A 26,892-nucleotide genomic window follows, 5' to 3' on the forward strand; every position below is an offset into this window, starting at 1 on the left:
CGCCTGCGTTCTCTCTGTTTTTCCACTGGTCCATGTCGCCGACGAGCAGCGCCGTGACCCGTCCTTGCGTGTCATCATTGACCGCCTGGAATCGTCACTTGCCGACAGCTCCCTTCGCTTATTCACACTTCAAGATGGCGTACTCTACCGCCACAACGTTCACCCCGACGGCCCAGCATTACTCCTTGTGATCCCTAAACACCTTCGCTCGGCTGTTCTCCACGAGCTTCACGACCTCCCCACTGCCGGTCACCTCGGTGTGTCACGTACCTACGACCGGATCCGCCGACGCTTCTTTTGGCCAGGGCTTGCTCGCTCCGTTCGAAGATACGTAGCTGCGTGTGAGAAATGCCAGCGACTGCAAGACACCGTCGACGCTCCCTGCTGGGTACCTTCAACCAATTGACATTCCCGCGGAACCATTCTTTCGGGTTGGTTTAGATTTACTTGGTCCTTTTCCTCTTTCTACCTCTGGGAACAGGTGGATCGCTGTGGCCACAGATTACGCCACGCGCTACGCCATCACCCGAGCGCTCCCTACAAGCTGCGCCACAGATGTTGCCGATTTTCTTCTACGCGACGTGATTTTATTACATGGAGCTCCGCGACAACTTCTCACAGACCGTGGCCGGACATTCCTGTCGAAAGTTATCGCGGACATCCTGCAGTCCTGTGCCACGAGGCACAAGCTATCCACGTCATACCATCCGCAAACGAATGGCCTCACGGAGCGTCTTAATCGCACTCTCACAGACATGCTCGCGAAGTATGTGTCTTCCGACCACACTGACTGGGACCTCGCTCTACCGTTTGTCACCTTTGCGTATAATTCCTCGCGCCACGACACAGCCGGTTATTCGCCATTTTTCCTTCTGTTCGGCCGAGAACCAGCACTGCCCCTCGACACAAGCCTCCCCGTTCACGCAGCACCCACCAGTGAATATGCACTTGACGCCGTCGCCCGCGCTGCCCACGCAAGGGAAATTGCCCGGGGCCGCCTTCTGCACTCCCAAGAGAGTCAACGGCGTTTGTACGACCAGCGACACCGCGACGTGCACTTCCCACCTGGTTCTTTGGTGCTCCTATGGTCTCCGTCGCGTCAGGTCGGCCTGTCTGAAAAACTGCTGTCTCGTTACACAGGCCCCTACCGAGTGATTCGTGCCGTGACTCCCGTCACCTACGAGATCGCCCCTGACGCCCCATCTGCTTCCCAGTCCAGTGATATCGTGCACGTTACACGACTGAAGCAGTATCACCCTCCCAGTGATGACATTTAGACGCTCCGGGACGTCGCTTCTGCCGCCGGGGGATTATGCTACACGCGTGTGGTATTTGGTTGTTTGAACGAGGCGCGCGGGCGCCTAGACGAAGAAGACGAACTGCTCTGGGCTCTCGAGCTATCGGCTGATCTGGCCAGCGCTGCAGCTATCATTTGTAAATATACTTGTAAATAGTCTCCTGTACTTAGTCCTTCGTTCGCGTAACAATATTTATAGTGTTTATACACCAGTAAATGCGGTAAACGTACCTTTATTTCTGCGTACCTTTCTTTACGAAAAACATATTGCGTATTCTCGGCTGATTGGCGGCTGTACACCTAATGTTAAATGTATTTTGATGTTTATGCATCATCATATTAGCTTACTGCACTTTCATTTTATTGCATGTTGCAATTTCAACGCATTAGACTGCCTTTTTCCGTGTTTTGTCCAAGTCCTACATAACTTACAATGTTATCGGCCGCTAGAAAACATCGGTAAAACCAGACTACTACCACAAATACCTTGCGGGTGCAGATGATCTTATGACCAGCTTTGAAGCACTCGGGATCATCGCTGTGAGAAGAGCTTAAACTGCACTACGTGAAGACTCGGGTAAAGGTGCGCTGGCCTACTTGTGCGTTTCATGTTTTTTGCCGACATCATGAAGAAACTGGAGCGCTGGTGAAAAACTCTAAAGTGGAGTATGGTGCTCATTTTAGACGTCCAGAGAAGATTCACTACCATCCCTAATGGACTATTGAATGATACAGTATATTCAAAACTTCAGTCTACCTCGCACAAAAAACTCGGATTTTCAGAACTGAAAGAACTATAAAAGGTCTGACCGCAAACATCCTGCAAGTGCGAACGTTCCGAAGTACAAATACACGCTGCTAACTTCGGCACACTTGTATAATGTGTTCCGATTATTTCAATAAACAATGCGACATAATGTTTTTCAAAATATCCTCATTTCTTATTCAGACACGTCATTTTACAATTACCTTGGCGTGTTCTCCCTTATATAGTGATCTACCGTTATTTACATATACAGGCATCCCAGCACAATAGTATGGTTCTCTTTGAAAAAATAGGTAGTTTTGCCCTAAGGGTGACGCTTTGCGAGCACTAGCAAGAATGAGAGCTTGAGCTTCTCTGACGGAGTCCTAACCTTCTCTACTAACATTCCCCTAACCGTTCCAACCTTCTACCCATATGTAGCATGACGCTACACACGGGTGGATGTCAATTTTCCGTTATTGAAACGTGCTACATCTTGACGAATTCTGCATAATTGAGGCACAGCACGCAATGAAACAGCCTACGCTGCAAAAAAAAAGAAAACCCAGTTGACTGGCGTCTCTCACAACGCTGCTGTAGTGAGGACCACCGCCATTGGCGTTAGAGGCATCCCACCTAGGTGAGGCATGAGATGAAACTGGCGAGAAATGATAGGCCTTAGTTAACACGCAGTGAAATATTCAAAACCTCGTGTTTCGCGATAGCTGTCAGTTCCTTTCAGACTAGTGCATACACAGCAGCTCACATTCGATCGAAAGTAAAGCACGCTAGTTATCTTCGTCAGGGCGCACTCACTCTCTCGGCACACCGGTAACAGCCGGAGTCGCCCATCGGTAGAGTTCCCAGATGCAGGCGAGTGTGTACGGCATTTTCTTCCTGTCTTCCCAGGTGGGCTGCCGATGTGGCCCCACGGCATCGTCTACTTCACGCTGCACACGAGCTTGGACGGTGTCCACATTCTGTGCGAACTGAAACAATCCCCAGCCAAGCGCTCCAGAGGTGCTAAGGGTTCCGGCTGTCAGGAATGAGGTAATGTTGCCCACCAGGGATCCGTCTGTATAAAAAGTACAGTCGCATCATAAATGGCATCATAACATGTTGTTTCAAATATTTGCGAAAGACTATATATAATGTCTATTGGTGTTTTGTGGCTAAAGCGCCCTTAGGCGTTGATGCACCCACGCTGACGCCTGGTGGCACGTCTCCTCCATCACGACTACCAACGTCGATGACCATGAGCAACCGTCATGCATATGGAAGCTGCACTACGCTGCACACGCTAGCACAACGCGAAAGACGAAGCACGTAACTGACACACTAATACAACGCGCAAGACAAAGCACGTAACTGAATCGTCACCGAGTCAAATCAGCGCGTACAGCGCGTCGTAATTGCAGCCTCCGCGATCAACTTCAGAAACATTTTCAGAGCTAATTGCGGAGGCCACGCTCCGCTGTGCTGAGTACGGTGAACGCCACCTAAGTGGCGTTGGTAGTGCTTCTTGATGCCAGCGTCCCTTCGAATGCTGGCATCGAGGCGTCGTAGTGCTGAGACCACCGAAGCGTTCACTGTCGGTGCGCGTTAGTGTCATAATGCAGTACTTCTCTTTTCTGCTCGTAGGCGGCGGCACCGCACTATCCCTGCGTCAATGAGGTGTAATTTGCCTTTCTCTGACAGGGGTCATACGTTGCGTACGAATGTATCCAGTGCTCAAGGTAATTTGCCATTACGTAGTACTACCGCCGTCAAAAATTATGAGCTTTCAAGCAGTTCAGCTTATGATGATGACGATGATGTCCTCAGCACATGGCTCGTACCCACTTCGGGGGACTGGCCAAGAATTGAGCACCTGAACTTTTAGATATGCATTCTGAAACTACAGTTAATGTGCAATTTTGTAATCAGAACAGGCAGAATAATTTTCCTGAACTGCCTAATTTATAATAATAATGCCATGAATTAAAACTGAAATATCTCTCAGAGAATTGTAAAAGTGGGGATTTAAAATTTTATTCGTTTTGTTGATTGAATGAAACCACAAACGGCATCAAATACGTTCCTGTGGCTAAATCCCAATACCGAGGCACCGAAAGTGAGTACTGATTCTGATGTTAAATTTACCCCTAATTTAGCAAGCGGTATTTCAAGAAGTCTTTTTCTTTGTAATTTATACCGACGACATATTAAAAAATAGTGTTCTACGGTTTCTATTTCTAGGCAGAATTGACACAGCGGCGATATCGCCAGACCAGCCCTGTGTAAATATAGATTTAATGGTGGGACACGGCAACGTAATTTTGTAAGGATGACTTCCGATTGTCTTGATGGAAACCAATGAAATTTCCACGGAAATTTTAGGTGCTGAAATTCAGTCCATGATGTTATTGTTTCCAGGATATCTCTACGAATTTTATATTTCCGATATCTGATCGCTGTTATTTGTGCCACCACTGGAAGGACCGATAGTATCGGTCCATTCAGGGATGCTCGCGCTAATGAATCGGCCATTTCATTTAAATGTAATCCGCAGTGTCTGGTACCCATTCAGCTTATTGAGAGGCTGCATCTACCTCTTCGAGTTGCAATTATCAATTCGCACATTCCACAAACACAGTTACACACACACAGGAAAACATTTCTTCTTCAAGGACTTTTGTACATATTAGATTTTTTTAAGAACAGCAAGAGGAGTCGCATCCACTAGGCCCTTATTGTACAAAGAAAACATCACTGATGGTGTTCCACTCGACCACGCAAGATATCGTTTGCAATTATTGAAGTGCCGATATATATTGAACTATCCTGCTTTGTAAGGTGTTGCAGTCACGGTGTTAATTGATTATAGCAATAACTTGCTTAGGACGGTGTTTCAGTGTAACTGTTCAATTTGTTATTCATGGTCTACTTTCTGATTTCCGAGTCATGATAGTACATTGTTTATTTTTAATTTTGTAATGTACCGTTCTTATCACAACAACCTTTGTACTGCTGCCATATATTTTCCGTGTACACGCCTCTGCTGCTAAAATCCTACGCTGAAATTATAGTTAGTATCGCTAAATAATTTATTTTGACAATATGACTTGGTTAAGAGGTGCTGACGGATTTCATTGAAACTTGGGTGCTTTCTTGTAATTTCGCATCACCTTCTTAACTGTGTCCCGGTCACTAGTTGTCCTGATGTATAATCAAAGTAACTATTGTATTTAAATAAGTATTGATGGAGCTTGATTCGGTATTCTCTGCCTGCTGTGACATAAGCTCTTCCATTCTAAAAGTTTAAACAGTGTGGTAGACGGGGAAAATATGTAAGGACAACAAACGACCCCGCACAGGCTTTCAACTAACGTTTGTTTGATGCGGCGCGCAGAATATAAATGCACAAACATCAGTTGGAGGCCAGCGCCTCGTCTAATTCGGGCTTCTTACCTATTTGCCCAGTTTTTGCGCTGTTTAAGCCACGACCTTTACCAACTAGGCAGCGTCAATGACACAGTTCTGTTGCGCAAGAAAATGGGAGAATTACCGGTAAATAGGCCCCTGGAATTCTTCTTGTCGTCCTCAATCTTTTTAAGGTATCCGCGAATAAAGTTCTTGCTTTTGTTTCCATAGTCGTTCTCTATGTACGCACGCACTTGTTTCCTTGAAGGAGAAAACAAATAGTGTCATACTCTCTGCAACGCAAAGTTGTTTTTGAGTTGTGAAAACGGCTTTTGATTCTCATAAAATTTCTAAGCATATTTGTTTTTTTTCAGAATTTCTTATTGCATTCATAACATATTATTATTTTTTTGCTGTTGTTAATTTTGTTCTGCAATGTTCTTAGTGGCTTTGGTGCTAACCCAATTTTTTCTTACTTTGCTCTTACTTTGTATCGCCCCCCCCCCCCCTTACACAATGCTTCTGCGAGGCCTGTAAGGTACTTGTAAATAAATAAATAAATAAATAACTGCCAGGTCCCCCTGGAAGTCTGAGAAATCCTCAATCTGGGACCTCCTGATGCGGTATACAATATGTAAGCCCATTTTTTTGTACATGCAATAAGAAACAATAAACAATTATAAACAATTATTTTTCTTTTCATGAAAAGTGGTTATTGACTTTGTTTACTACTGCCGATCCGGGCAGCATTACATGTGTAGCGTGCGTTGGAAAATTTGGCCCGACTATTACTAACTGAATGAACAAGCGTGGTGTGAGCGCGCACAAACAAACATGAATAGATCACACTGGATGACTGCAGACAAAGACTGTCAAAACGCTGGCAGCAAGCCCATACGCTGCAGCGGGCGAAGGTATGTGCGGTCTGTCGCTGCAACAGAAATTGAGCGGCGAATGCACAGTGCATAAAGGTCAGAGCCGTGTGGAGATAAGAGACGGTGCAGCGAGCGACGAGCGCGGTTGTTGGCAGAGTAGAAGTGCGCCCCTCCCCCCCAGTAATTTCTTTATTTCATTGTTGTTTTCATTAGAGATCGTGGTCAACTTTATCGTGGTAATGGGCCATAGAGAAACCTAAATTTAAATAAAATATTTTTGGGATGCAAAAACCTAATTAGGTAGCTGAACATTGAGAAAATGCAAGACCTCGTACTCATTCAACAAATTAACATTATTTCACTTTGCACTTCCGTCGAATTTCATTGTTAAGAGCATTCGCCTGGAAATAAAAATTCGGCAGAGACACTTAACACCGCTTACGTGTAGGAATGCGAAAGCATTGTATCGTTGGTAGACCACGGCACGTCATGAACGCGCTCATTTTATACACTCATGACGTGGCGCCATCTCCTCCGAATTGTCTGCGCCGTTACGCGCCCAATGACGCACGCACTCGGCTATATTCAGCCAGATGGCAGCCATGTGACGTGTGCAATGACGCACGCAATAGGCTCGACTTTAGTAAGCCAGAGCCGTGTAGCCGTGTGAAGCTTGCACGTCTTTTAACCTGGAGGTCTGTGTTCGATTCCCACCTAGGCTGAAATGTACAAAATGTTCCTTTCAAAGCCATTATTTCATTTGTTTAATGAATCTTCCTAAGAAATGTGACGTCAATCCGAGCATTTTTACTGATTTTTGCACTTTGCGCCGTCACCCATTATTGGTACCATTTTTCCCTCATGCTGACTACTACAGATTACCGCGTAATGGGGCATACAATTCTTTCGCATTCATAAATTCAACTCTCATGACACGATTTTCCTGCGGTGTCGCATAGAAAGGTCATGAGTTTTTCGCAGTTTCTTCAAACTAATTTTCTGTGAACTTCTCAACTTCTTCGCCTCCTCCAGAGTTCGAACTTGTGAAAAGGTCGTACTTTATTATATTTATTGCTCTCCTCAGGTAACCGTCCAAAACAGGAATAGTACACTACACTTCCTCGTGAAATGATGCAAATTGTAATGAGGAGGCACACTGTAATTTCAACAGCATACAAACCATACACTAACGGGTTAACTGAGCGCTTCAACCGCACTCTTTGCGAAATGCTCACTACGTACGTCGCGTCTGACCATACCAACTGAGACACGCTTCTCCCTTTTCTAACGTACGCTTATAACACCGCAAGGGAAGCGACTACTGGCTTCTCACCATTCTTTCTGTTGTATGGCAGAGAACCATCGTGCACTTTGGACACTGCACCATCCGAACCAGGCGCCTCGGAATGCCGGCCCGTCTCAGAACTACCCAGGTACGCAGAAGAGTGTCGGAAACTTGCTCGAATTTTGACGACGGAAGAACAAGTTCACAAACAGAACAGACACGACAATGGCTTAACTACTACAACGTTCCGTATCCGCTCCCTCGTTTTGCTCTGAATTGCGCCCCACATTCCAGGTCTTTCGTCGAAACTTCTGGCTCAACATAATTGACTATGCCGCATCGTCGAGACTACCTCTCCAGTGAACTACGTGATCGAGCCTCTTACGCCATCTGACGACTTCCGCCGTCGCGGTCGTGGCACCGTACATATTATCCGTCTCAAACCCTACTACGATCCCGCTGTCGTATCATCACCATCAGTCACAAGTGTGGCTCCTCTTATCTCTCGTAGCCATTGTAATGAAGAAGGGAGCTCGAGCATTGCTCCTGTGTCTTGTCTGCTGAAGAGGAAGAGGACTGACGCCTCGGCGCTGCACCTGGCGCTTGCGCTTGGCTGGGACTGCTCCGTGCTCTGATATCGACCCGACCTGACCGTGCTTACGGCTTCCCGCTAACTGTCAATAAACCCTGTAGCACAATACATGTATTGTATTTGTACGAGCTTTTAGTAATTATTGTTGACGTAATAAATTGCTCTTCCCCTTTTTTTTCTTTACTCCAGAGACCTTACTACTACTTTAGGTTCCTTTGTAACCTACGTGTATACAGACCACCTGTATTTTGGCATAAGTAGAGAGGATATCGATTAGCACGAGAATAATAGTGAAAGTCAGCAGGAAATAGAATGTAATATAAGAGATTGCGATCCCCAAAACAAGTGTTAACGGCGTACGTGTTCATGATAAAGTTGGTACTACTCTTCATGAAAAAAATGAAAAAATGCCTTCAGTTGCTGACGTGCTTAAACACAGTTGGTTTTATTGGGAAAATCGGACGGCTTATCAGGAAAATGGTGATGGCGAAATCGCCGTCACCAAATCACCGTCACGGCATTTCCGAAATCGCCGTCAACACACCTAGACAATGCCGCGAGATGGAAAATGCACGTCTTGATTGTTTTTACCGCTGCTTGATTGTAATTGCGTGCATTCCAGAATATATTTGTACGAGAAGTGAGAGTTCTCGCACGTCAAGTTCTATCATTCTTACTCGGCAATTGTCTCCAGCTTCGCAATGCCTTTTGCAATTTTGCCCAGCCCGGTGAAAGGAACCATGGAAACCAACCGGCGCACAGGGTGGCGTATGGAACTCGTAAACGTGGCCAGAATGACGAAATGGGTTCAGCTCCACCATAGCGCTGTGCAGTTCGCGCATGGTGGGGTGATCATGCGAGAACCGGGCCCCGTAGAAGAAGGGTGCGATGTTCTTGAAGCTGCTCCCAAATAGGTAACCGCGAATGTCCAGTGGTTCCCCTCCGGCTTTGCCGAATGTTTCAGCGGTACGCATGAACTCCTCCTGCAGCCGTGTGACGCAGTCAGCGCCAGCGGAAGTTCAGGCATGTGCAGTAGAGACAAACGCTCTCGCATCCCTGTAGAGTAAATTTATTGCACCACTCTTGCCCTATAGGGCAACTTAACGCATACTATGAATTCATTGCACTATTTTGGCGCTATTAGAGAAAGGTTGTCGACTTCAATGCAAGTTTTATACTATTCGCCCGAATGCTTCTGCAAACTGTCAAACGTCTGTCACACGTGCAACTTCCGCAGCAGCGACTGTGCGTATGTCTTTACTGTATATAGACCAGAATGGCACTAAACAGTGTGTAAATACGTGTATTTAAATATGGCACTCAGAGTTTTCTCAGGGTTGTCTACTGACGCTGCCATTCGCATGTTTCATGGATAATATTAAATCCTAGATTGATAATGGCGACAATTGAGCTTCTGTATTTGTAGTATATTTTACGGCTTTGGATTCTATTGTCCGTAACATACACTTCTTTAAGCTTGAGCGTTGTGGCCAGCGCTATCACTGATAAAAACGTTTTATCCGATTGACGGAAGCTTGTTGATTGTTTTTCAAATCCATCATATATTATCAAAGGGGTTCCCCAAGAATCTGTTTTACGACCCCTTTTGCTCTTAACATGCTATAATGACTTGCCTTATTGCCCTTTCTCGCTCTAAGTGTATTTTATATGCAGACGACACCACCATCGTTGTCACAGCCCTGACCATAGTGTTTTCATTTCCGATTTACAAGCAGATACTTGCCTACTAAAATAAAACGAACAAAAAAGCACAACCCTTGGATAAACCGCGAAATCATACACGCCAAATGCTAAGTTGTCCCAATGAACACCTATCCCTCGAAAACGATCCTAAAATCAGCATCACAATGGTGCATGGAATGGCAAATGACATTAAATATAGGTAAATCAGCTTTGCTTAGAATAACCAGGAAAAACATTATATCAGACGTTTCTTACACACTCGGCAACACCCAACCAACCCCAGTTAAAGAACACAAGTATCTCTGAGTAATCATATCAGATGACCTGAGGTGGGAGGCACACGTAACTCACGTAACTTCATCTGCATTATGACGGCTATTCTTCCTGAAAGGCGCCTCCGTTCAGCACCGCATCCAACAAAGCTTCTTGCCTATAACACATTTGTTAGAGCAGTACTAGGAGTACGCTAACGTCGTCTGGTTCCCATGTACAAATAACTTAATTAATAAACTAGAGAGCGTGCAAAGAAAAGCGGTAAGGTTTATTTTTAACAAATACCGCACATCTGATTCCCCCACCGAACTAATGGAAAAAGCCGGAATGCTAACCTTCCATAATAGCGCCAAACTCGCACGCCAGAAAATGATGTTTCAACTTTTTCACAATGCGCTTCGTATTGATAGCACCAAATACGTATCTAACCCAGAAACTAGACCCTCACGTCATAAACACCCCCATTTTCTTCGGGAATACCGGTTCAAAACAAACTGCTTTAAGTTTTCCTTTTTCCGCAGGTGTTAAGGCTATGGAATAGTCTGCCTACTTATATAACTACTTGTCATAATCAAGATAAATTCCTATCACTACTTGAAAACTACCTACGTATTTCACAAATATAAACTAATTGTAGCATTCTAACCTTACCGTTTCCTTTGTATAAAGACGTTGATTAAATCCTGTATGACATATTCATTCACTACATGTGTTTCTATCTTGGCGCGCACTTTGTAACTCCCGTACTAATGCTTCATTCATTATACATGTAATACTCTATGTACTTGTTAAATCATTGCACGCGCAACTACACCCTTTTGTAATTACTCCCAATTTATATTTGTGACATGTTCAACCTTTTTACACCTGTGTAATATACTTATCATATGTATGCCCTTCCTGCTAAAATCCCCGTTGGGATTGGCAGTATGTCTGAAATAAATAAATAACTAAAAATAAAGATTTTTATTCATTGGTGCAGTACCGTGCAACAAACCGGCTCTCAATTAACCCTTCTAAATTGCCTTATATGCTTTTTCATTCACCAAACACAAACAATCTGTCTCCTGGTCTTTTCATCAACAACGAGGCCTTTACTTCATAAGATCATGTTATTTTTCTCAGAGTCATTGTTGATACTAATCTTCGCTTTCATGAACATAATTCGTCAGTCTGCATTAGAATTTCTTTTGGCATAAAGTGCTCGCCTTAAAACCATATTCTGCATCCGCCCACATGTACTCATAACACTATATTACGCCTTCATACACAGCCATATAAACTACTGCATCTCATTGTGGAGTCTTAGATACTCCGTTCACCTCTTCCCCGTTCAGTTAAACGCCAGCAAAGAGCGTTCGCATTATTAAATTTCTTTCACGGTTTTTACCTTCTTTTCCCCTTTTGTTGATCTGAATATCTATAATCCTAAATACAGTCGATGTGCTACTCATCGTAACTTGCTTTTGCCTAGTATCTGTACTAATTATGGTAGAACCACTTCGTTTCTTTTTCTTCCGTAACATTTTCGAATACTTTACCCACTCATATGAAATATGTAGCTTCCTGGCAAATGTTTATTAAAAACGTGCAACCACTTCAATATTGAACTATAAATAATCCCATGTAGCAGTGAACGTTATTGATGTCCTAATATATGTATTTTTGTTTGCTGATATATATATATATATATATATATGCTCTCACTCGTTTGTTTACTTTGCAGTATTACTCGTTTTACTTGCACATGAGGTCCCGCGAACGGTGATTAAACCTTGGGACCTCCTTCTGTAATTGCACAACTATGCATCATTTCTAATAAATGCAATAAACTGGACTTGAATTCAAAGTATAATATTCATAACGTTGCTTTAGGAGAAAGTAATAAAATATTCGATGGTCTCCAGTTTATTATATAAATTACACGTTTCCAGTGTCATCAACTTTCATAGCTATAACAGTGACCGCTAGTGAAACAGAAGTCGCAGATACAGTAGTTTCAGTTCAGTTTTTCTTAAAGGCACACTGCAACAAAATTTTGGACTGTGTAAAAAGCTTTGCTTAATATCGTCTAAATATTGAGGAGTGGGCCGTTTGAATAGGTGTGGGAGCGTCCCGAAAAGCTAAACAAAGATAGTCATTCTGTATTCCAAAACTCACTAAAACGTCGCCTTCACCACTCGCGGGAAGCGGCGTGTGACCTAGAACGATCGGCTCCTCAGCGTGATCCTCCGTCCGCAATTAGGTGGCGACAGCCATAGGCGCCGAGTACGGGGGAGCGGGGGGGGTGGGGGGCTCCGGGGCTCGAGCCCCCTCCGGAAAACTCCTCCCGCCGGTGATGCCGAAGCAGAGTGAGGGCATTTGGGTAAGAAAAGACGCGTGGTTGCGCTATTTGTGAAACTCTCTAGTCTATCTGTGCATTTTCCTAATTTTTATTCGTCGTACGCTGCATTTGCCTCTCCATAACACAATCCTCGTTCTTCCTACACTTGCTAACGAGTCCTTTCGCGCTTTAGAGATATCGCGTTCTCATTTGTTTTTTTTCTTCATATGTTTATTTATTTGGGCACCTGATAATTTTTACTCTATTATCCTTTGTCCTTCCTCCGGAAAATAAACGAAACCAGTGGCATAAGGAATGTTGTGACGTGTAATGAAACTATAGCATTATGGAATCATATTATACTTATGCTAAGAATTCTAGTCATAAGTTGTGTTCAGAAATTGTTATACATTGTTTTATGTTTATATATGTTATGTCTTATCTTCTCAATACCTGACCTTTCGTCAGGAAAATATTTCTTGATTGTATCTTTTGCAATAAATCTTTTACAAGGCGTTACATTGCTTTTTCATAGCTGTGTACTTGTTCGAGCGAATACGCACAAAACGCATGCATCTTCCTAACGTGTTTAACTGAATCCGCTTGTCACATGGCTCAACCAAGAGACGCCAGTCTATTGGCGGTGCGAGGGACTCAGGCTGTAAAACTGAATTGTCCCCTACTCTGAGGTCTTGCAAACACACGTATAAGCTCGTCACTTTAGTGAACAATCTTTCGAGGGCACACGAAGTTTCCAGTGTAACTGTTGTTAAGAATATATATATATATATATATATATATATATATATAACGAACCACACAAGGACGGTGCGCGGCATTAGTGGGGAAAGAGGAGAGGAAGATTAAAGGCAGTGTCGAGCGACCATGTGTGTCTCCGTCCGCAACCTCCTGATCGCGTCATATACATATATATATAGCATACATGGGTGGGGTTCGGGAAGCTGGTCAGGTACTATTCCTCCCCCCCCCCGGAATAATGAAAACTTACCGCCTATGGCGCCAGCGACGCGCTAAAAACTTTCAGAGGTGGCGTACTGGCAATTTCGTCATAGTGCCCAACCACCAGGTGCAGGCGTCGTCTGCTTAGTACCTGTTTAGACACTACTACTGAGAAAATGATACAATTGTGATCTTTCAAGGTCACTCAAGCTGGTGTATTTTGCTAATTTGTAATCAATTTAGCTTAAGTAAAATGTCGTCGCAGTTGGTATTTAGAAGTTAACTTATGGGGTAGCTCATCTGTTCTTCCTCTCATTAAGCGAAGAAAGATATAGCTAATTCCACGTGCTAAGGGTAGAGGAAAAGCGGAATGGAAAGTGATTGTTTACTTCAATGAAGAGATTACAATTACTTTTCTCTATAGCCACCTGACGTCAAAGTACATGTTCGTTTTTTTTATTTAACGGCAGGTTACGATACACAATAACAAAAAAATGTAATTAACTGCTCATGTGGCAGTGTGATATTATTTTTGTCTAATAACAAATGCATTGAAAATTTCTTTGAGTTATTGACATTACTGGTTCGACTAGTTTAATCGGTATGTTTTAAATCCGCAAAATTAGTCACCGAATCATACGTAGCCTATAACAGAAAATGTAACTTTTCATTCCCGAATTTTACTTTTGCCATCGTTCATTTCTATACAGATGCAGTCACTTTGAAAAGAGGGACACTATCCCATAGCAGAAAAAAGAACGGGTGTTCAAAGAAAAATAGTTACATCTTCTCGAAAGCATTGATAATAATTACCCCCCTGTGCTATTTTTCTAGCTTTGTAAAGTTGTTAACACAGTTTTCCACTTAGGAAAGAAATGATCCGAAATAAAATACAAATTATGGTAAAACAAGCATGTGGAATAATTTCAAATAAACTATATAGTAACGCAGGTATCATCTATTTATTTCATAGATTAACCAAAAATTGCACGAGTTCGTGGGTCAGCGAACTGTGCCAACATTGTAGCAATCTTGGCACGAAATCACACAGAAAAATACCGTTCCTCTACGCAATGAACTGCAGAAGGATTAGCCTTGAATTGATTAATATATTGACAGACAATTGAAGATTTTGTTACTTACATATTCCGCATCTGCGTGTTTCAATAAAACTGCTTGCTCACCATCATGCTGTCTTCCATAGCTGTCCTTGCAAAACCGAGGTCACGCAGCATGCTCATGCAGAATCTTCTGTTTTCGGACCACGCTTTCCCGTTAAGCACTCCGAGACCTGCGCGAAAAACCCAGCAGCTCGCCATTCGTGCGATTTTCATTGTTGATTCCGTGCGTGTTGGCGATGCTGCTACAATCACATTCCATACATTCAGAGCTGTATTTACCTAGACCTGTCGGGCGACATTCAAAAAGCACTGATCTTTCTTTTCCTTTTTTTATTTCGGAAGTTCGTCCAGCGGCATAAACTATTAAATATAGAAACTGGTCTTTGTAGCACTGTTAACTAATGTTGTAAGCTTCAAAGTAGAGTGCAATGTTATGGCCACGTGTGAGCTGGCGTTCTCGTTAAGCTGAATTTGTCCAAACCGGTTTGATATGGACGCCACCTTTCCTTACATACAGTGATATAAAAGAGCCTTCATCAATTGAAACGTTTACGTTAAATGGCCTCTGAACAACTTTTTCTAGAAGTGGAGAAATACATTTGAAGTTAAACGAGGCTATTTCAGAAATAATTTGCCGCAATAAGTACTTCAATGCGTTCACCAGAAGCGGAGTGATCGGCAATCAAACACACCGCTCGCGGTGCTTCCGCTCCTTAAACGATTTGCACTGCGAAGGCCACTGTGGAGCAGGGTGTGCCCACAACGCTCCTGTTACTGGACGCCACCGTGGCGTTGACTTCCTGGCTGCTGCATCAGCTCATCTAGTCTGTAGAGCGATCCAGAAGGACTGACTGTTGGGCTAGTTCGTCTGACAGGCTGAGTGGAAATATGAGAGCACATAACTCAGAGATAAACACAGCGCTGCTTCTCGTCTGTTCCTTGTTCTCTTTTTATAGTAATTCGTGCCTAGTTCTCCACTCAAAATATAGCACTTCGTCGCAAACCTTTACACTTTCGCTGCTCGACATAAGCTTCCTTATCCGAGTAATTACGTGCGTGATGGTCAGTAGAGGCTGTGCTGAAGCCGCGCCACATGCGCGCAGAAATCTGCTGATTTCCACATTGTCCCTCAAAGCATTCATGCCGGCGTGCTAAAGACCCACACATGCCTTCATCAGCAATGCTACTCCCGGTAGTATCGGTTAGCAAACCTTAATTTAGGCAAATAATTGTGTTTGCACCGCCTGTCAACAACACAAGGCTCCACCTCAGCGCTCGGCCAGCAAACTTCAGCTTCGACTTTCGCCGGTGCGTCGATTTGATAGGGTCAGTATTGACCTTAATGGTATGCTTCGCTTAATCACTTCAGGAATCAGGTGGGTCATTTTCGGCGTAGACCATCGCACGCGTTACGCCATGCTACAGCTACAGAAAGCTCACCCACTGGTACGGTACTGTCCGTGCACTTTTGAGTGAGAGTAGACTTGTTTTCCGGTCCGATGTTACTCTAGCCTTGATCACCCAGTGCAAACACCGTGCATAGCAGGAAAACCGCCTAACGTTCGTTTCGTAAACAACAATGATTTAACCGAACGCTTCAACCACGGCTAGGTCAGCTGGTATACTCCAGAGGTAAACGGGAATTGCATCACGAGTGCGAATTTCTCTCCTGGTGCTTGGTAGGCAAAGCTTCTGAGAAAAAAAAGGAAAAAAAAAGAAGCCTGCTGTTATGGCAACGGTTTTGCTGATGCGCGAGGGGGAGACGGCCATCCCGCTTATCTGCAATGCGCTCGACGAGTGTGCGATTTTCTCGGCAGACGAAAAAGGAAACTAGCGCAAGTTCCGTTCGCTGCTACAGCCTGCATTATTCTAGCGGCTGTCAATTTCAGGGTGTTCTTTTTTCTAATAATAATTTCCTTTTGCGTGTGTGGCTCTGTATTGAATAAATGCCAGCAGTACATTTGTGTTTGCTAAAGTTTTACTCTATCCCGTCATGATACGTGAGCCAGCATGCCATAGCGTGTGGCTATAGCGTTTCGGCAGGAGAATAACAGGCAGTAAAATGTGCTCTATTTTGCAATTTTATTAGCAACATTTTTACAGCAAGAGATACAATACACAAAAGAATATTGGAGACCTGAGCATCTCGCATCTACAGTACAAACTGCACATTTTACAGGTGCATATGCTTGTAAAGATTCATACAATTTCTCAATAGCAAAAAGTCATATTTTTTTATTTCGCATGAGGCAATCTTAGCAACGCAAATCGTTTGCCGAAGCAGTTATCTGTGATTACTCATTTAAAAAGTTAATTAAGCGAACGGTTACCCATATTCCCATACCCTAACACAGATGAGGTGGAGTTATCCGAGCTGGAGCAGTGGTCTGGAAAAAAATGGAAATAATATAAATTTTACGTACAACGCAATTGCAGGAACAAATTTCAGCACTCTTTCCACAATTCATGTACGTCAACTCGTATTATATTTTGCTGTAGTATTTATGTTAAGAATATGGCACAATGATTTAACAATCCTAATTCTTATTTTAACTGCTACTATATTGCAATAACACGTTTGGTAATGCTGCTTTCTCAACAGCTGTCTGAAAACTCTGATCAGTTTCTTACAGCTAAATTATATTCATCACAAAATTTCCTATTCACTTGTCAATAAGGCACTGACGGATTAGTTTGTTCAACCTATTTGTATACTCCTTGTCTTCCTAGTTCTGCAGAACGCCTATCTGCAGACGATCTTCCAAAAGTTGTAAGCCACTGGTGAACGGTCTATGAGCATTTACTATTATAGACCAATTTATTTGCACAGGGAGACTTTAGGGAACACCGGAGCGCGTGGCTCGCTCAGCGCCAACGTAAGCACCTTTGTACGCATTGCGCGCCAGCGCGACTTGACCCGAAGGTAAATTCGTTCGTTCTGAACAAAAACTGCTCGCCTGCTTAGTTCTCAGTTAACAACCGCGAACATCGCACATCGCAGATGAATATTCGATAAAGAACAGACAAGCAGGCGTTTTCATTTTTCTCTTTTTTTTCGCGACACATTTCGCGGGGCAACGTAAAATGCACCCGGTGCCGTAGCAGGAACGCGAAGGAAATAGCGCTTCCAGCGCTTTCTCCACTAGCGCAGTGCACCTTCAATTGGTCTCCGCATCTTGTGAAGTTTGAGGTGACTTGCAATGTCTAACCAAGAACAGGCAAGTCTCTAACTTGACCCCTTCGTTCGTGCAGCAAGCATTCAACGATCTTCAGCAAAGTCATCAGTTTATTCCATAAAGCGAACAGCAGCCCCGAGATATAACGAAACGCAATTTCCGTCAGCGGTTCGCCTAGCACTCACTCCTCTCAAAAGCTGCTGTCGATAGGTAACTTCAATGTATTTACACACCACAGAGAAATATACACTGCGTACGGAATACTCTTCCTTAAGTCTTACAGCCGTTTCAATAAGGTTAGCGGCTATTCGCTATAGCAACTGCATAAAAAGCGGGCTTACCTTTAATTCTCTTGGAAGCGGAAAAAAGTAGCCCTGCTGTCCCTTCCCATGCTCGTCAACCACAGAACCGCGCGGAAACGTCTTGTGGCTTTTCTTCTGTTTTTCGTACATCGCTGGAGCCACCGACCGATGCTGAAACAAAATCTTGCAGCGCGCAATAGAAGGCAAAGACGTGCACGTGTGCAGAGGTTCAGAGAGAGGTAGGAGCAGACGAACGGAATGGCAACAGAAGCGATAAAAGCGAAAGCGCCGCCCGTTGGCGCAACATGTGAAGCGACTAAATAAAGATATAGCATGCTAAAAAAGAAAATAGCAACAACACATTTTATTTCTACATATAATTGCATGACTTTAGTGCTATATAGGTTGAAAAGATAGAGCCACATATGCAAAAGTTGCTGAATTTTACTCTGGCTACCAGTGTCATTGCGACGCTTTATCGCCGATACCGAAACTAGCCCGACGGTCCACCGCCTGCTTCAACCACAATCTTGGCGATATGATGATAACGTACATCGCATCAAACCATAACAATTGGGACACCGACATTCCTTTCGATGCAACGCCACTACGAAAGGGACCCCTTTTTAACGCGATACCGTTTAGGGCCCCGTGTCGCAGAAAATCCGGCGTCGGCGTCGGCATTGGCGCCCGCTGCCGATGAATTCATCCCCAACCACGTTTAGGTACGCCACATCATTCTATCATTAATGTTGCAGATACCTTGTCTTGCATTCTTGGCAAAGCTATTCCTCGGAATTTTGAGAATGACAATCCACAAACAAACGTCATGAAACAAAACACCCACAGCGCATCTCTTTATGTTAAATCATCTCAGACTGAAATATTAAAAGTGCGAAACAAATACAGAAATCTGAAAATGATGTAATTTCATTGGCGTGGCTGTGCACCATCTCCGAGGATCGGCCCACGCACGAGGTCGCATTTCCACCAGAAAGCTCGCCTTCGTGCATAGCGTTCGCCGCCAGTTATTGCCAGTAACCATTGAATAAGCTGCAGTCGTGGGCAACCATGAGGAGCAGTCAGGGATCGTTGAATGCTATCGCGTTCCACTCTGAAAAGCGAAGCTAAACGTCCTCCTAATTTGTCCTCTTCTGCGGGCGCCAGCCACCTAGGGAGTTCAACCCTAGGTATGCTGCCCTAAACTCCTGAATCCACCGAATGCACGCCGATTTCTGATGTCGCCAAGTGCTCTGAGGAATTTCGGCAGCTGGTTCCTCCACTGACGACTGACAACTACGGCACCCGAAAACTGAGACATGATGGCAACCAGCGTACTGCTTTTTCTACGTGTGCCCTCGTTTGGCTTTGGGTTCCTACCAAAACATCTCACTCCTCCCAAGCGGCTCGCTCTGTATCACAGGCCCTACCGCATCATTTCCGGCTATTCTCACGTCAATTACGGAGTTGAAACACTGACAGCGTCCCCAGATCATTGTTGCCATGGCAGAAACATCGTTTATATCAGTCGCATGAATGCATATTACGACCCACTCTTACGACGACATGTTGAACAACCAGGACGACTCCGCTTTTCCACTGGGGCCAATGTTGCGAAGAAGACGTGAGTTGGTGCGCTCACGCTTCAGCCCAACGGCTGAGGCATACGTATGCGGTGAAGCGCATACAGGCACGCGCTAATACGTCATGAGCAATAACTTAACACTGCCTTTGAAAATCTGCAGTCAGGGCATTTTACCGTTACTAAAACATGGAGGAGAAATTTGGAGGTTTACAATCCTACTTTAGGAGACCTTAAAGACCACGCAAGAAGCGATGGAACGAAAAATGATAGACGTAACGTTAACAGGCATGAAGACAGTGGTGATGATTATGAAGCCAGTGACTGTACCGGATAATAACGCAATAGCGTTTAGGGCCCCATGTCGCAGAAAATCCGGCGTCGGCGTCGGCATTAGCGCATGCGGCCGAGAAAATAAACCCCAACCATGTTTAGGTATGCCACACCATACTATCATTAATGTTGCTCATACCTTGTCTTGCATTCTTGGCAAAGCTATTCCTCGGAATTTTGAGAATGACAATCCACAAACAAACGTCATGAAACAAAACACCCACAGCGCATCTCTTTATGTTAAATCATCTCGGACTGAAATAATAAAAGTGCGAAACAAATACGGAAACCTGAAAATGATGATAATTTTTGGCGCGGTTGTGCACAGTCTCCGGGATCGGCCCAGGCCAGAGGCCGCATTTCCACCAGAAAGCTCGCCTACGTGCATAGCGTTCGCCGCATATGTTTGCCAGTAACCATTACGGTTGCATAAGCTGCAGTCGTCGGGAAGCATGTGCAGCAGTCAGAGATATTTTAATGCTATCTCGTTCCTTTCTTAAATGCGAAGCTTAAGTGTCCTAAGAATTTTAATATTTGAGGTTAAGATATACAGGGTGTTCCAGCGAACACTTTCAAAAATTCTTAAGGTTTACCTGTGGCAGATAGCCCAATTGTAGTTAATTATCCGGTCTATTCGAAGCGGCGGACATTACTTGCGCGAAAAATTGAAATGCATAATGAACTAATTAATAAAAATTCACTAATTAGGTTTTTAACTAATTACCTGATGGCCCATATTGTAATCTACAAATTGTAGCCGTGGAGTTCGCAAGACGGATATACTTGGAACGAATTCTCGGGATGACAACTGTGTCGGGATATTAATTCCCGAACTTTGCGGAGAAATGCATTGGCGTTCCAGTTAATTTTGTTCTTCAATGCATAAAGCGACGTTTTCTTAAGAAGCTAACTGGAACGCCAATGCATTTCTTCGCAAAGTTCGGTAATTAATATCTCGAAAGCGATGCCATCCCGGGAATTCGTTCCAAGTGGATCCGCCTTGTGAACTCCACGGCTACAATTTGTAGATTACAATAAGGGCCATCAGGTAATTAGTTAAAAACCTAATTAATGAATTTGTATTATTTAGTTGATTATGCATTTCAATTTTTTTGCGCAAGTAACGTCCGCCGCTTCGAGTAGACCAGCTCATGAACTAGAATTGGGCTATCTGCCACAGGTAACCTTAAATAAACTTTGAAAGTGTTCGCTGAAACACCCTGTATAAATGGAGATGTGCAGGCCATGTTGTCCATGTGGCAGATAGGAACTGGCCTATAGCGACCGAGTGAATGCCAGTACAAGCGCATTCGACGATGGCAGAGGAGTGTGCGTTGTAATGAAATTAGGAAATTTGCCAGCATAACGTGGCGTTAGACGGCGGAAGGCAGTCGTAATGGGAGAATTTCGGGCTAAGCCATCGTCCTGCATTGGAAATGAATTCGCTGATGATGGCTACGATATAATCACTTCTGATAGCCCCGTTTTTGCGCAAAAGAAACAGCAAAAAGGGTGTGCGCACTTGAAAGTATGTTTGCTGTACTGGAATTCGAATTACCTTGCTTCTTTTCTCTAAATAACGTTAATGCCGTGGAACGGCACAACAGTTCTTTCTTGTTGCAGAATTTTCTTATGCTTTCGAAGTCATTTAGCAGAACGATGGTCCTCAAGTTCTTCCTTAGTCTGAAAGTCAGAAGAGAAGAACAGACAATATTCTCGCATTGCCTAAAATTGGTGTTAAATATGTGTGAAAGGACAATGTCCGTAGTTTTTTTTTCTCATTTTGAACGTAAGCTTGTGTTTTGAACGTAAGCTTGCATAAGCTGATTTTACGAAAACATTTTCGTACAATTTTTTTTAAATTTGCTTTTGAACGTTTTGCCAAGAGAAATATTACAAAATTTCAATTCAAAGTCATGCTTGTCTCTTAAGAGGCTTTATTGATTTGAAAAAGCATCTATAACTTGCACCTTTCAGTCTATTAGGCTATCATGTAACTTGCAGCCTCCTACTCTAGCTTCAGATTGACGTTCGGTAATAAAAAAAGGCATACCTAAACTTTCCGCCAGAGGCGTTCATTGCAAGTACACGCACAAGAAATGGGTCTTGAGGCCTCGAAAAGCTTACAACACGAATATATGGTCACTACGCCCCATTTAAAAGGCATACACGACACAATTTCTTCATTTTTGTGCGAGAATCGTGCATAATTTCTGGATAATTTTATATTTGCGTTGACCATTGTGCTCAAATAAGAATAAATAAACAAATAAAAAATGTTATTTCGGTCTCTTTCTGCAGTGTTTGGATGTACGAAAATAACGTTATTTGTGTGTAATACAGCCCGCAAGCGCCTACGTTTTTAAACTTTTAGCCTTCTCTTGCGTACCTGATGACTGGCCCATACTTCTTCCACATAATGACACTTTTGCAGTGGAAGTTTATGTCGTAAACCTCATTATGCCCCCACCAAACGCTCGCGGGTGGCATTGGGGGAAGCCTGGTCCCAAGAGGAGCACGTCGTCGCAGGAGAACCTCGTGCAGGAATTGAATTACTGGCCACACGAGAACCGCCAATATCGACGTCACTAGGATGACTACCATGGCAGTCGCCTTCCTCAAGCCGCCTGTGTAAAGAGATCACAGGATAGAAAAAAACGCGGTTTTTAATTATTTTTAGAGAATTATTTAGAGAGGTAGTGATAGTTAGCTCGATTTTTGTCGTTCAATGTATAATTATTATTTTGAGTACACAACACACATGGATCCGCCTGGCACCGTGGCTAAAGGACACGGATAAATTATGATCACGTGGGGTTACGTGCGAAACCTAGGCTCGAGGACGTTTTCGCATTCCACCTAGTCTGGCTGCGGCCGCCTCGGCTGGTAATGTAAACCGCCCCTCGTGCTAAGCTGACATAATCTCGCTTAACGATAATGATGATTATGAGGCGAATAGGTTTATACTCCATGAAAACAAAAGGTACTCAGGTTGGTCAAAAAGACGTTTGACTTCAATTGGAAATGCCTGGTGGGCAGCCTTTAATCATGCTTGTTTAAAACTGAACAAGACGAAAATAAAGCATAAATATTTCATTCGCCTGGAGTGAGCAGGCAGAATACAATTGTTGCTTAAAAATTAATTCCGGAGAACTCGACAGGATTATGAGGCATGCGTAACCGGAGTACTACGTAACAATTTCGACCAGCTGGGATATTTAATTGCACCCAATGCACACTACACGAGTGCTACATTGGGTGCATCGGGCAAGAGCATGGCATTGGGTGCATTTCGCCCCCATCGAGATCTGGCTGCCTCAGTAGATATTTAATCCCGTGCCCTCGTGCTTAGCAGTGCCACAACAAAGCCACTACGCCACAAAGAGGGGGGGGGGGGGGGGTTCGCTTGCACGATACGTGGGAAGAGGTATCAAGTAATCAGTCTATAAATTGATAACATTGCATTGCCAGAGAGTCAGTAGCAATGATAAAAACTACAGGGTTACCCAAGCAATGTTCAAATGAAAGCAAAATGTCAAGTAATTCAAAACGATGAGTTGGCTTCCTTGTACAGAATAGGAAACATATGGCAACGGCCGCGTTTGGGTGTTTTTTTAGGCACAGACATAGACACCACTATAACATGACAGAGCTATAGCAGCTAGCGGCGAGATATGCGTCTGCGTGAGCAACCAGTTGTGGCATTGGTGAGCTGCTTGCCAAGGATAAAATATGAGAAATTGCCGCGTACGATATGGGTCAGCTGCGCGTGGGCAACTCAAAGAGTAGCATAAATGCAGCAGCAATCCCATAGGCGAATTACATGCCACATTATTGGGATTAGCATTATTTGCGAACATCATTGAATTTGATATATGTCTCTTCGTGTGTCGGTCCGCAACTCTCTCATTCCCGCCAGATTTGTTGACTGGGTAGTCCATGGTGAAATGGTTTGACCATCGTTGACAGTGCTCGAATGACGGTCCAAATGAACGAAATGAATGGTTCATTGGGGCTGGCGTGCTGAGAGAACAAAGTTCGAAACCAAACGTTGGGTTAACTTTGGTCACCGTGTATGGGGGCAACGTGTACATATGTTCAGCTCTTCAACGAACCTCTTTCTCCTCGACATGGGTCACTGTAGGTGCGGAATTCGGTCGGTACTCGGTCTGTGCTGGTCTTCACTGAACTTATGTGATGCCTACTTGGGTGACTGGGTATGTTCGTAGGTGTGCGTCACTCTTAAATGAATGTCTTTGACGCCAAACTGGGTAACGGTATGTGCCCGTTGTAATGTGCCGGTCTACAATGGCGAAAAAGTATGCCTCCATTCCTCGCTGTAAAAGTGGATCTAAAGCGAAGCTGGTGCAGGCGCTAGACAAGTACCACCACCGCAACTGGCAGACGACGTTACACAAGCACCACCACACGCGACGTACGTCACACGCTCCCGCACGTGTGCGGAAGTGCAGCGCACAACCTCATTCTTGTAGGCCGCCCGCCAAGCGCAAGTGCCTTATTGAACTAAATTATAGTTTAAAAGTAAATTTAGTGAGAAAATGCGCAAAGTACAACTTACAGATAAGCTACAGACATTATTGCTTTGGATTCCAATACCAATATCGGAGAAAACTTAATTCTGTTACCCGGAAACTGAAAGACAAAGCCTTTTTTTTCAGCTGATTTGATATTCATCCTCATTCATCTTTATACTTGTAGGCTCTCCGCCTGGCGCAATTGCGAATGCGTGAGAAAATTCCTGAAGTACGATATACACGCAACGCACAGTCATCATAGCATCGGATTTTAATTCAAAAATACGGGAAAACATAATTCTACTGCTTTGTAACTCAAACACAAACCCGTTTTCCAGCTACCGTGGCGGTACTGCTGCTGCGCAGTGTTCGCTCTATTTTGATTACGGTCGTAGCACACGCTGTGCGAAAGATGCAACGGGTAAGAACCGCTGTTCAGTGAATCTGTTCTGTTCAGTGGCTTGGAGCACTGTGTGTGTGCCACAAGGTTTATGCTGGTCTTCAAAGAACATGTATGATGCCTATTTGGGGGACTTGGTATGCGAGTAGGTGTCTGCCACTCTTCAACGAACTTCTTTGACGTTAACTTGGGTTGCTAGCTATGTACCAGACACTAGAAAGACGAAAAAGATCATTTAAACTTATCCGAGATTAGATGAAATCCAACCCTCCTCCCAATCAAGAACCGCACGCCGACACTTTAGCAGGCTGCGGTACAAAGGCGCTGGGTATGTGCCGCTTTTCAATGAGCATCTTCCGAACATGGGTCATTGAGTATGTGTCACTGGCTCTCTGGCAAGCGAGGGAGCAATTGTCAGCGGGTGCAGTGCTTTTGAGTTTCGAACGCCACGCGCAGACTTTGCGGCGGCGCAACTTGATTGGCCAGCGTGTCCAGAAAGCAGGGCGCGAGAGGGGCGTGGTTTCAGCATTACGCGTTCTCAGCGTCCACACGCACGCATTTCTTAGGCTGCGCTCAGGCTTCCCGGCGGCTCCGATAGATAGCGCCGAGTGTTCCTAGGGAAGCGCGTAAACATCTGCTCCAGTAAACATCTGCTGCATAACTCGCTTCGACGGTGCAAATAGCTTGTGTCGCTATAATGATTCAATGCTAAACGCATTATTGCCTGATTTTCCTTTTCTTTCCCTCTCCTTTGCAACCGACTGTTCCAAGATTCACCCATATCTACCTCGAACTGGTCGGTGCTATTTTTTGTCGTTCAAACTGCTAGCTAGACGAGTACCACCAGTTGATTCGCTCGTCTGCTTGCTCTTGCGTAAAGCGTTTCCGATTCCTTGCGTTAGTTGCCACTAAGCATTGAGAGAACCGTTACACTGCGCCCTGTTGCAGCTTTAGTGGCTCTAGGGTTTTGGGAAATCAGTATAATAATTCGTGCTGCCCAAGAGTGCAATACAATTGTTTACTTCACGGATCGTTCGAAGCATCAGGATCTGGCTTCTTAGCATTCTTTAATACCGGGCCCGCAAGGGTTACAGAGTGTAAGCGGGGACTGCGTTTAAAGTTGGCTTTGATTTTATCATTTTTCTGTTGTCCTCGCCTAGAGCGGTTAGCCAATGCTTTCCTTCCCTCTATATATCTCCACAATATAGATCTTAATATGCACAACAATCAGTGTTGAATATAGCATACCGGTCATTAGTTGGCGAGACATTGGATTAACATCAGCGTACAATATATTTTGAAGGTATAATTGTGACCGCAACACTTACACGCTCTGTAAAAAGCAGGCAGCAGGAGAGGAATACTTGCGGCCTCCGAAGAATCACGGGTGATAATGCGCGACTACGGGTATACTGTACCAGCAACTCAAAATTATTCGTAAATCATGCAGGATGTGCCTTTGTCCGCATTAATTTTATCAGTACGAGTTAGCACCGTCCCATAGCGCTCTTTTGACGAGATACAGCTGGCGAAACAGCCGTCGTTGACTTACTGATGCATGTATAGGATGTGTGTAGATTCATGGGCTTTACCATTTATTCGCCAAATGGCACAGTGAGTGCGCTTTGCTAAAAAAAACATGGAGCCGGCCGGAAAAATTGTTATCGTCGCTACAGACCTGAAACGCCAGCTGCTCCATTTCATCCTAGCAGACCTAATTGTACCATTAGTGTAGGAGTGATAGATTTGCTGGAACCTGTAAAACCAATTCTTAGCAAGACGTGTGTTATTTTTGACATTGCACTCAGATAGGAGCAAGAATGCAAAGAACGCTCGTGTACCATGTATGTGGTGCACGGTAAAGAAGCCGAGGTTGTTAAAATGAATACCGTACCGCCTAACTACGGCGTGTCTCATAATTAAATCGTAGTTTTAGTAGGCAGCCTAAAACCCCAGGATTAAATGTTTAATTTTGATCTGACGGAGT

The 26,892-nt window shown here is 44.1% G+C and overlaps 1 protein-coding gene across 2 annotated transcripts in view; it reads right to left on the minus strand.

Annotated features, from left to right (window-relative positions):
- The window catches only part of LOC119459204 (cytochrome P450 2C31), a 273,595-nt gene extending 251,008 nt beyond the window's left edge, over nucleotides 1-22,587 (minus strand). Inside the window, exon 1 of one of the 2 annotated variants that reach the window (XM_049671234.1) lies at nucleotides 22,425-22,587. In XM_049671234.1, the coding sequence (XP_049527191.1) occupies nucleotides 22,425-22,574 (150 nt within the window). In that variant the 5' untranslated portion in view covers nucleotides 22,575-22,587. Of the gene's footprint in view, nucleotides 1-14,640; nucleotides 14,744-22,424 lie in introns of those variants that run through there. The other variant, XM_049671235.1, reaches the window with a different exon arrangement.
- Nucleotides 22,588-26,892: the final 4,305 nt, after the last annotated feature.

This window comes from Dermacentor silvarum, chromosome 7 (genome assembly GCF_013339745.2).
Source record: "Dermacentor silvarum isolate Dsil-2018 chromosome 7, BIME_Dsil_1.4, whole genome shotgun sequence".
Lineage (NCBI taxonomy): Eukaryota > Metazoa > Arthropoda > Arachnida > Ixodida > Ixodidae > Dermacentor > Dermacentor silvarum.